Source organism: Rhinopithecus bieti, unplaced genomic scaffold, assembly GCF_001698545.2.
Source record: "Rhinopithecus bieti isolate Rb0 unplaced genomic scaffold, ASM169854v2 scaffold_12155, whole genome shotgun sequence".
In the NCBI taxonomy this organism is placed as follows: Eukaryota; Metazoa; Chordata; class Mammalia; order Primates; family Cercopithecidae; genus Rhinopithecus; species Rhinopithecus bieti.
The window spans coordinates 2,688,683-2,700,785 of record NW_016807423.1 but is presented as its reverse complement, the minus strand read 5'-3'; the positions used below and the strand labels follow the sequence as shown (position 1 = coordinate 2,700,785).

At 48.0% G+C, this 12,103-nt stretch overlaps 1 protein-coding gene across 12 annotated transcripts in view; it reads right to left on the bottom strand.

Moving 5' to 3' along the window:
- ERI3 (ERI1 exoribonuclease family member 3) overlaps nucleotides 1–12,103 on the bottom strand; it is a 136,212-nt gene that overhangs the window by 84,250 nt on the left and 39,859 nt on the right. For all 12 annotated transcript variants that reach the window (XR_001887293.1, XM_017881848.1, XM_017881846.1 and 9 more), the window contains 2 exons: nucleotides 8,978–9,037; nucleotides 4,413–4,504 (listed from right to left, as the gene is read on the bottom strand). Coding sequence is in view for 11 of the 12 variants with exons in the window: in XM_017881848.1 (XP_017737337.1) it covers nucleotides 4,413–4,504; nucleotides 8,978–9,037 (152 nt within the window). In the remaining variant the exon portion in view is untranslated. The remainder of the gene's footprint in view (nucleotides 1–4,412; nucleotides 4,505–8,977; nucleotides 9,038–12,103) is intronic.

Here is a 12,103-nt window from a genome sequence, read left to right as displayed (position 1 = left end):
ATATGATCATCTTGACTAGGGCAGGGAAGTAGGGATGGGAAGAAAGCAATAAATCTGAGAAACCTCTGGGAGGCAGAATCAACAGGATTTGGCAATTAACTGGTGTGGATACAGAAGGGATAATTTTCAGATTTCTGACAGAAAAACTCAGTAGATGGTGCCAGTCATTATTTGAGGGAATGATGGAGGACAGGGTGTGAGGAGAAAGATAAACATCTGAGCTTGAAGGGGCCTGTGGACGACTAGGTGGATATGTAGAGTAGGTAGCTAGATATGCAGGTGTGGCGTTTATGTGGCAGATGAAGCCGATTTCTTTTCTCCAGTTAGAGAAAAAGATTAGAAGACATCAGCATACAGAGGATAGTTGAAGCTATGGCAAAAGATGAGATCACTGATAAGTGTGAATGTGTAGAATAAACAGAAAAGACAACCAGGATAGAAATCAAAGAAACACCACTATTTAAGAAACACCAACATGAGAAAAAGGAAGAAAAGAAGTATTAATATCTACCCAAGTGACTGAGGAGGAGAAGCCAGAGAAACAGAAAACATAACAAAAGTACAGATAAAGATGATTTCAAGAAGACTGTAGTAGTCAGCTGTTGAGCAATGCCAAGAGGACCCATCCCGACCCACAGCAAGCATGTCACCAGGCCCCCTTCTAGCCATCTTCCACATCCCCGCAGGACAGTCACGACCCCACAGTGCTCACCCAGGTGTGTGGTTTCATCATGGCACCTTTCACTCCAGATAACAGCAGTCTCTTCAGTGGTCTTGACCACTTGACAGCAGCCTCGAGGAAACCTCAGTAGCCCCTGCTGAGTGCATGCTCCCCATCTCCAACAGTGACAGTGTAATCTGGGCAAGTATCTTTCCATCTCCAGACCTCCTAAAACCTGAAGTGAACTCCAGGTCCACACCAGTAGAGCACAGCCAGAATGTAGTATGCACACCCCAGCAAGAAGGCAGGGGAGAAAAAGGAAGTCAAATGCCTGCATTTATGTGTTCAACCTCCCTTCTCCCTCCAGGGGGAGGAAAACTTCCTGCTCCAAAACTGAGGCTGAGCCTAACTGTGGGTCTTCTCACCAGACTCTGAGCAGGCCCCTGGCCCCTATTCCACCAGAGAACAGCATCTGATTCTCCTACCCTCTCTAAAGGGGACTCTTCCTAGACTGCACTAAGGGCCAGGGCCTCCCTCAGGTCAGCTCTTTCCCTCCAGCCTTTCCTTCTTCTCAATCTTCCTTCTTCTCAGACTCACGGCCCACTGGGAAAGCCTCTAGTCTAGCTTCTCAGCCATGCTGTGCTGTTTGGCTGGTGAACCTGGATCTTCAAGCTACAGGCTAAAATCTAAGTTCCTCAAGTGGGTGCCTGTGCAGGTGTCCCTCCTCAGTCTACACCAGCGCTAACCCCACCACAATACCAAAGATGGAGCCCTCTGAAAGAGGCACTTTCTACCTGGGTAAGCAGAGAAACACCACCAAACCCTATGGGAAACTTCAAGAAACACCAAGCAAGGTAAAGAAAAAGTAGGGCAGGCAGGGAAGGCAAGCTGACCAAGAGCCAGACCCGCAACAAGTGGTTTTTCTTGAAAAACACTGAGAGGAAAATTAAACCCACACGACTAAATAACAACTCACCTTAGCAGGGTCTGTGACTACACACCAAAGCCCACGTACACCTGGAGAATCAACTCATCTGGCTTTGACAAAAGATGGACATAAAATGATTTGTCAGGATGGGAGCAGATATCTTTTCTCCAGTGGGATTTATGCTGCCACTTCAGTTCCCATTTCTCAGTGCCCCACTTATCAGCCCCTTTCCAACAAAAGTGATGTGAAGCTGCTGGGGAGAGAAGGGGAGGAGGAGGTAAGGACAGCAATGAGAAAGAACCATGGCTTCCGGAAACTAGAGTGTGAAATGAAAATGTTTGCTGAATTCCTAAGACTTAGTTAAATCTGAAAACGGATGTCAAAATAAGAAGTAAGTCACAGACTAACAAGTTGTGAGTGTCAATTTAACACCACCCTTGTCAGGCTCATCTGCAGCCTTTACCGGGCACATAAAAAGGTGATGGCTCTGACGAGAGCCATCTGACGAGTCTCTGCCAAGAGGTTCCAGGAACACCGATTAGCTGTGCGCTGTCACGCAGCACTACTTAGGTTTCCTCTCCGGCTGTTTTTATTTTGTTACACATTTAATTAAGAGCCTTCCCAGCAGTTATGCAGAGACCTGTTTATAAGAGGCAGCCACAGAGCTCCCTCCCCTAAGCCCTGCCACCTGCTTCCTTTCTGAAAACCCTTTTCTGAAGCTTCACCAGCCTTCCCAGTCCAAACCCAAACCAGACAACCAAGTCTGCCCTACCCATCTCTTTTGGAAACTACACGGTCTTAGAATTCAATTCTGTCTAGCTACATGTCTTTAGCTCTCTGAGCCACAGCGGTTTTTGGTTTGTTTCATCTATAAAAGAAAGACAATACCACCACCCACCAGAGACGGTAGTCAGGAGGTGTGGATGCGGCAAGGTATGCGCTCATTAAAACTTGGCTTCCTTTCATATACAGTTGGGTTCCACAACCCAGCCTCTCTTCTTGATGATATCATTTTTCAGGAAGAGGCAGGGCAATCTCCTGAGTCACTAACACCTGTCCACAGTCCACTGTGCTACAGAACAGGCCAGACCAAAAGAAGACAGCACCCTCTGAAATTCCCTCTCCATCTCATGGGGAGATCAACTCCAAGTTTATAGTCTCCAACCTCATGCACGGGAAAGTTTTCATATACACATATATGTACACATCGTGCACAGTTAAAGTAGAAGATTCTGAAATGCATGTGTTTGGAAGGTGAAGATGCCAAAGAGAGAACAACAATGGATGAAGGCAGTCCTGGGGAGGCTACCTGGAGGAAACAGAACTCTGGACTGGGCCAAAGGGCCTTCCTCCTGGGCCATATGAATCCCAGAATTCTGGGTATCAGCCTGAAACTGGTCCCACCTTGAGTAGCTTCTCTTGGGCTACAGAGATCCACGTTAAGTTCCTTCCTCGCTTTAAGGACTCAAAGCTGCCCAGGACGCCATTAACAAGAAAAAGAGCCTTCTTCCTCCACTCCTTCTCCATGGACTCCTTCTGAGTCATATTTGCCTCTACTTCCAGCCTGTATAATTTCCCTGACAAAGAGGTGTCACATGGGAATATGGAGACCCTCTGGAGTAAACCAAGAGGGGTGCAGTCAGTGTGTGTACACACCTAAAGGGTATGGGAGATGAGGTCTGTGTGTGCTCATGTGATTTGGGGCCTTTTCTTCCTCCTGTCTCACCTAGAAAGTTGGGGTCCAATAGCAGGCTTGACACCCACCTGGGTACATAACTTCACCTCAATGTCCAGCAACCAAAAGGCTTACAAAGGGACTTGGTGAGGAGATGACACCCGATGTGGTAGAAAATGTTACTGCAGAGCTACTACACCACACCCCTTACCAACATCCCACTTTATGCTCAAAAGTTCAAACACACACACACACACACACACACACACACACACACACAAGGAATACCTGTTGCTACCTTCAGTCACAATGCACACAGAGGTAATAGATTCTATGACTCCTCAGCAAACAATGCCCCCACCACCTCCATCCCACTTCAGTTCCCTGGGGGCCATCTGAAGCCATGTATTCATGAGGGCAGACAAGATGCACAAGTGTCAACCCAGCAAAGAAACTGATTCTGTTTTCCATAACCAGGACAGGATCAGGAGACAAAGGTAAAATAAGCAGTGGGGACAGAGGAGGAAAGAGGAGGCTGGTGACATGGGCAGCTCCCAGAGCAGCCCTCTCTCATCCCACCACTGGGCTCCTAGTTGGATCACCAGGGTCCTGCAGGCCAGATAAAGGGGCGGCATAGTGTAATAGTTAAGAGCAAGGACCTGAGTTTGAATCCTAGCTCTGTGTGTCCTTCGGTAAATCATTTAACCTTTCTGTACCTTTACTTCCTCAGCTATAAAATAGGAAGAATAATAATGCCTACTTTATATAGTTGATAAATAAGTTACTATATTGCATTACATAATAAACATGGTATTTGGCTTAATTTTTTTTTTTCCCCAAGACACTCTTTTAACTCCTCCCTTCCAGGGCAGTAACACACAGCCCCAGCAATTGGAAGGGCTGTCATGAGCAGTGAGACCTGGCAAAGGCGGGAAGGCCCCAGCTGTCCAGGCAGGCCCTTGACTTGCCCACACCCTGCTCCAGAGAGGCAGAAGGCAGGGCTCCCAACCCTCTTCTATCCCTGGCAGCCTCAGAGACCTGAAGAATCCCTGACCCAGCTGCCTTGTAGACATTTAAGCCTCCAAAAGGCAAGACCTGGTCCCACAGATTCCAAGCTCTGCCAGCAAAGTAGCCCTTCTCATACTCACATGACTTTTAAGTCCCAGTCTCCACAGGTGACAAAAATTGACTTGACGTTTGGATCTAAGAGGCCTTCCTTCGCCATCCACTCATCGACCCTCTGAAAAGTACACAAGAACAAATGAGATTTTCCTTTTTTTTTCCCTGAGCCTGTGAAGAGCCACAACAGCGAAACACAGATAAGCTGCTTGTAATCAGAGCAGGAGAAAATTGTAATCTTATCCAACTATGGCCCCTCTGTGGGCTCTCAGGCTTGGCTGAGAACCACGGAGGTATTTGGAAGACAACCCCTTAGGAAGATCCCACAGCCCCAGTGTGTAGCCGGAGGGAGACCCTACACTCGCCTATTGCCTAGCAGCCTGCTCCAGATCCCAGCAGGTCAAACACCTTGCTCTGACTTGGCTGTTCCTCTCATTGGTCCCCTCGCCCAGCACAGACAGGCTATTGTCCTGGGGCATGAGAACACAGTAGAAGGAGGCCCCAAACAGGGGCTCCAACCCACAGCTTCACTCATTCATTTATTTGTTTTACTCTTCTACCAAATGTTTATCAACCAAACTTACAAATTTGGTTATTCACCAAATGAAGGTGACGAAAATTTTCACCTTAAGAGTCCCCTTTACTGGACTGGAGCCCCATCCTGACATCTGGGATAGTGCTGCCTGCTCCAGCTGCTAAAAGTTCAAAACTGGCCCCAACTTCGTATTTCTCCTCTTCATGGTTGAGGATTCAAATTCAGCAGAATATTTTGAAGGCTGAGCTCAATTTCTACACAGGGAGAAAAACTGCTCCTAAACACTCTAAATCCTTCTTTCCCTTCAACCCTTTGATCCATTTATTTGTGCTCACACTGGAAATTCAAATACTAAAAATCAGTATACAACAAGAGAAATATCATAAACAATTCAAGACTGGGTGTGGTGGCTCAGGCCTGTAATCCCAGCACTTTGGGAGGCTGAGGCAGGCGGATCACTTGAGGCCAGGAATTTGAGATCTGCCTGGCTAACATGGCAAAACCCCATCTGTACTAAAAATAAAAAAATTAGCTGGGTGTGGTGGTGCACTCCTGTAATCCCAGCTACTTGGGAGGCTGAGGCAGAAGAATTGCTTGAGCCTGGGAGGTGGAGGTTGCAGTGAGCGGACATCACACCACTGCACTCCAGCCTAGGTGACAGAGCAAGACTCTGTAAAAAATAAATAAATAATAAATAAAAAGAATTCATGAAGCATTGCCTATTTTTCAGAAGACCCCAGGCATGGAGAGGGAGTCACACCACTGCTTCTACCCATGCAAGAGATTATTTTTTAAGGCTATCTCACATAGTCGTTAAAAATGCAGGATTGGAAGTCAGACACATCTGGATTCCAACCCTTGGCTATTCTATATCCTGGCTGTGTCACTGATGGAGAGTCATTTAAAAGTCATGTAACCTCTCTGAACCTCAGTTTCCTTCATCTATAAAACCTTACACAGAATTGTTCTGAGAATTAAATGTGATAAGTACCTACCACAGAACAGGCAGTACGCTGAGAAGTGGAGAAAGGCAGATCATCATAATACAACAGATCCAGCACTGGAGACGTGACCACAGTGCTACAGGACCAAGAAGAGGAAGTGGCTAGCCCTACCTTTCACAGGGAAAGGAGTCAGAAAAGGCTTCACAAAAAAGATAACTGAAGTAGGAACCTGACACGGTGGAACATAGTAGAGGATACTACAGGTAGAGGCAAAGGTACATATGCAATAATTTTGTATTTGAAGCAATGATCTGTTAAATGTCTGCATTCCCTGCGAATACAAGCACCACGAAGGCAGGAACTCTGCCTTACTCACTACCTTAATCTCTCACCCAACACAGGATCTACTCAAGAGATATTTGCTGGTTGACTGAAAACATGAGTAGGTAAAAGTTTAGGGTGACTGAAGTCCACAGTATATAGAAAGGACAGAGGCTGGAGGACGAAGTTAGGCCAGACTGTAAAGGGCCTCGTGTGCTGAGCAGCAAATTGAGAGTCCATGGATATCTTTAAGTATCTTAAGTAGGATTACTTCTAGCAGGTATAGGCTGGCTCCCTGGATAGACCTCTGTGATGCCAGAGGCCTGGCCCATGCTAAAGTCATCCTTGACTAAGGCCAAGGATCCTACCTAGTTCCGCGGCTATAGCAGCCCTACCAACCAGAATGTCAGAGTTGCTCCCCGGTGCCAGACTATGCAGACCATGAGGTCTCTATAAATGCTCTTTACAGTCTGTACACCAGAGAATCCTCCTCAGCCAAAGAATCTTCCCAAAAGATAAATTCTGGATCCTCTACTGCTGAATGATCTGTCTCCTCAGTTACTCTGGCCCAACTCCTTGCATGTACAGGCATGTGCATGTGCACACACACACACAAACACACACACACACACACGTACACACACACACACGTGCATGAATCCTTTCCCCAGGGTCACCTAAGAAAAGAGGTAAGGTGAAACTAGGGCTCCCTAAATCAGCATAACCTCCCCCAAGCTCACTGTTTTATATCCCCAAGTTAAGTGCCCCACATAATAGAGGGGCTCCCCGATGCCCCAACTCCTGCACAGTGAAAGAGAGAGCAAGACACAACAGGAGGCCATACTCAGCAAAACTGGGCCCTTATCACAGGAAGCACTCAACACTCACTGGGGTCCCTGGAAGCTTAGGACCCAGGCCATTCGCTTGCATAGCAGCTATTTCGTGAGCACATTTTACCACGAGTCAGGTAAACAAATCTCTAGCTGGCTGCCTGCTAAGGTCCTTGGTTCCGACAAGAAATGAACTCTTTATCTCTATAAACATCTCAGGACTAATGAGATGAAGCAGAGTCCGGTCTGGTCTCCTAGTCCGGCCAGAAACTCTCTTCAAGCTGATACCAAGAATTTTCCCTCCTTACCCACAAAGCATGTAGTAGTAGAAAGTAGCTTCCTGGGTGAGACTTTGAGCACCCTGTTCCAGGGCTGGCCGAGGGTTAGCAGGGGGTTGCCTCCTCAAGATCATATCTCTCCTTGACTGGGGCCACTGAGAAAAAAAATCCATAACCTCAACAGTCCTGGTTTGGTGCTGGCCCAGAGCAAGTATCTTCCTCCAGGATCCCAGCTACAGATGTTCCAGGAAAAAGGTACCTGTCTTCTGGCATCCCTCAGGAGCCAGGCCCTGGCAGGGGATGGTGGCTGGGACAGAGGAAAGAATGAGTTCCCTCTGTCTCCTTGAGTCTGTTTTAACGGGGAGCAGTCCATGCTAAGGAGCTCCCTTGGTCATAGGAATGAATCTCTTCAAAAAAAGATGGTCAATGTGGCTGGGAAGCATCTCAGAGCTCATCTTATCTTCTCCCAATCTACTGCAGGTGCCCAAACTCTGACTCCCAACCAGACAGGTCACAGCCTGGGTTCCCATACTCCCAGGGACAGGAAATACCCTCTGCCACTGAGGTGAGCCTAAACTTGCCTCTCTGACCCTGGTTCCATCCTTGGGGGGGCCCACGAAATTCAATCTGCATCTCTCTCCTGCCTGGGACAGGATTTCCTGGCTAAAAAAAAGATATCTTGCCCTGCTCCCTGCCACTACACTACTTCCTCTACGCTGTACACCTCCAGTGTAGATGTGCCCTGCTATTTCTGCAGATATTCTGCTTTCTCCTACGCTTTGATTAAGGTCTGAGCTTTGGCTTTATTGGTCTTAAAAAATAAATAAAGCACCTAATGAGATCCACAGGCTTTTTCTCTTCTCCCCCCCACCGCCGCCGCCCATAGAGAAAGACATGGAAGGGGGACCTTCTCCCCTTGTGAAAACCTCCAGGCCAGAGGAGGGTGGGAGACAAGCTAAGACCAAGCACTGCCCTTCCTTATTCCCTTGGGCTACAGCGCAAGAAACAGCATCTTAACCTTTTCTAGCTCCCCGAGGAGAACATCCTGGAAGTGTGGTCTCTGCCAAGGGTTTTAAAGTCTTTAATTTGATTTCCCTCACATAGGCAATTGTTGTAATTATTCTGATTAGGAATCATTACCCAGTGCAGCCTCTGCACCCGACAGGCACAAAGCATCCAGCGGCAAGCTGCAGTGGGGCAGGCGGGCCCAGCCACAGCTCCTGGAGGAGCTCTCAGCAAACAAAAGCCATCGATGGGGAGTTCTGGGTGAGTTAATGAAGTGCTCACATGCCACAAGAAGCCAACACTAAAGCTAAACAAAAACACCTCCAGTCCCCGGGGCTAGTCCCACAGTACCAAGCTCAGTTCCCCTACTCCCCAGCATACCCAGCACAGGTTACCCCGGAGCCAGCCAGCACAGGGCCATAGGCCAGGAAGGGGTGGGGGCCCCTCTGCCCAACTCCTGGCAGCACTGGGACATCTTGTCAGAAACCCTGACGGGAACAGCTGGAGATGACAGATCAATGGTTCAATACTCTCAACAGCATGTCACTGATGTGACAGCAAATGTTATTCTAATCAAGCCATAATCATAGTCAAATTACACAGCTATATTCTCAGGAGGGGAGGGAGAGAAAGGCAGCAGGAAGGGGTCAGAGGTCAGGAATTAAAGGTCACTCAACCTACCTCCAGCACTTGCTGTAGGCTTGGCTGACCATCCACCATGGCTTGAATAATCCCGGTGAGCTGAAAGGAAAGAGAAATAACTGATGGGTAGACAACCAGGGTGAAGGGACTCAAGGTTGAACAGAACCCTTTCCTTTCTGTTTTTCTCCTTCTGCTGTAAAGGGCTCTGATCTGGCACTGCTTTAGGTTCAGAGCCCAACTAGAAGACTTGGGAATAAAGACCCAGGACCCAGGACACAATGTGAGCTTCTCCCATAAAATCCTGCCCTGAGATGGGTGTACACATATACGCACTGACCACAAGGCATGTTCTCACACCTATTTCAGCTTTCAGCTTGCAAACAAATTGATGTTACATGTCTTCTGTATTCAATAGGCTCAATAACTTCCCACAATTACAGTCTCAAGTAAATTCAGCTCCTAGCTTCACAGAAGTTCCTGTAAAACTTGGAGAGTTCTCATACAGGTCAGGCACACTTGGCTTCAAGTCCACCCCTTCTCTGAGCCTTGATATCCAGCACTGCCCCCTGCCACACTCTCCCTAACACCTTCCCTAACATCTATGAAGTCCCACAGGCTCCTATTCTTCACCCTGCATACGTGGTTCATCGATATGAACTAGCCAAGCAAGAGACAGAGTCACCTTTAACTGATGGGGAAACTAAGACAAAAAGGCCTAATGTTCAGACTATGACCTAGAGAATTTCTGACTCAGGCCTATGCTCCACCTAGGTCATGCCTGGGTTCAAACAAGCTTGTTGTTTTGCTTTGTTGTGGTTTGGTTTAAAGTAAAAATATCCCTCAGGCACAGACTGAGGATAGACTGCCTACAAGGATCTGAGGGCATAAGGCCCCCATGTCCTGGACACCAACTGGAAATCACCACCCCCGGCATGTCCCTGGCTACTTTCAGAAAGAGCAGTACCTCAGACTTGCTTGGAAACTTCTTTTTTTTAAAGTGTGTTGGGGGGGGGAGATTAAACTCCAATTAAACTATAATTATACTTAATGAATACCAAATACCCAATGCACAGAAGTCACTGGCTCTAAGTGGGAAGGTTATTTTCTCATGGTGACTTACATGGAATGGTAATATACACCTTTTAGTGAGAAATTTTCATTTTAAAAACGCTGAGCTCCTCTAGGTGGGTTTCTGTAGTTCATCAAGTCATTATTAGGTGGTATTTTAAGGAAGTGTAAGGACACAGCCACTCTATTTTATATTCCAGAAACTGTTTTTATATTAATCTGTATTTTAATTGGGTAACAGCTGCTGCCTACAGACTTCCCATGGTCTAAAAGGAAAATAAATTAGAAAGATTAACTACACTGTTGCTTCGCAAAGCTTTAACCCACAGCATGCCCACCCGGCTGGCACCTCCACACCCTTTCCTTGCTTGGAAGACCAAAGAACTGCCCAGCAGAGGGAGGGCCTGAGTCAAAGAGAAGAAAAGATGGTCCACTAAGGGCTGGGGGGCTGGGGGTGGGGAAGTGCCCTAGGTCAGCAGCTTCAATAATCTTGGAGTACAAAGGACTCCTCCTTTTATTTAGTCAGTAACTATTCATAGAAAGTCTGGGCCGGGCGCGGTGGCTCAAGCCTGTAATCCCAGCACTTTGGGAGGCCGAGAAGGGCGGATCACGAGGTCAGGAGATCGAGACCATCCTGGCTAACACGGTGAAACCCCATCTCTCCTAAAAAAATACAAAAAACTAGCCGGGCGTGGTGGCGGGCGCCTGTAGTCCCAGCTACTCGGGAGGCTGAGGCAGGAGAATGGCGTAAACCCGGGAGGCGGAGCTTGCAGTGAGCTGAGATCCGATCACTGCACTCCAGCCTGGGTGACAGAGCGACAGAGCGAGACTCCGTCTCAAAAAAAAAAAAAAAAAAAAAAAAAAAGAAAAAAGTCTGCTGCTGTGGGCTGGGCCATATTACAGGAACTAGGGATCCAGCAGTGAAGAAAAATGTAAAAACTCTGCCCTCATGGAATACGCATTCTCCACAGCCCCTCCTATGCCCAGCCCCAACTAGTACCCAGAGCCTGTACACCTTCCAGAGCCACAAACTGAGTAAGCAGATACCCTGTTTTGCCTCAGTCATGAAGGGGCCAAAGAGAGTCAGGAGGAGGCTTATTACCAACCCCAGATTAGTGACAGACACCTACAGGCCCACCGCTGCCCGTTCTGGTCCAGCTTCTCTCCTGTTTAGCCTAGGGCTTAGACACACCTTCAAGCCTAGAGCTGAGGCTCAAGATCAGGAACATCTTGGAAAAGGCGGACCATAGTCACTCTCATTTCTTAGGAAGCTCCAGGGTCCAAACATTAGTCTTGTGCCTGGTCTGAGTTTCAGGGGGCAAGGTAAGGTCCACTTCTTCTCTTGGCTCCCACCGAGTCTCTCAAATGAGCTGAATGCCAAGGGCTTCAAGAAAGTCTCACTCACACAGGAAAGCAATGCACCCTTGCCAAGAGCCCTCCCTCCCTGGAGATAAGGCTTAGGTCAGCACCTGTGTACCCCATAAGCCCCTGCCCTGGGCCCCAGGAAAATCACTGATGTGGGGCAAGAAAATCACTACCACCGCGGGCGCAGGTGGCTCAAGCCTGTAATCCAAGCACCTTTTGGAGAGGCGCAAGGTGGGGCGGATCCGAGGTCAGGGAGATCGAGACCATGCTGGCATACCGGTGAAACCCTGTCTCTACTAAAAAATACAAAAAAAACTAGCTGGGCGAGGTGGCAAGGTGCCTGTAGTTTCCCAGCTACTTCGGGAGGCTGAGGCAGGGAGAATGGCATAAACCCAGGAGGCGGAGCTTGCAGTGAGCGAGATCCGCCACCGCACTCCAGCCTGGGCGACAGAGCGAGACGCCATCTCAAAAAAAAAAAAAAAAAAAAAGAGAAAAGAAAATCACTACACCAAAATGGAAAACCAGAGTGCTGCTCCGGGGTTCTGCTGCAGGATGCCTCACTGCAGACTAAGCCCAACTCTCCCACCAGGAGCTGGGGAAATGGAGCTCCAGCATCCTGAGGCTTTCACAAACTCCACTCCAGTGCTCAGTGATCCTAGAATCATCAGCCTGGTAAGAGCCTAGTGAGGTAAGCTCCCTCTCTCACTATGCTTCCCAGACAACAGCCATTTT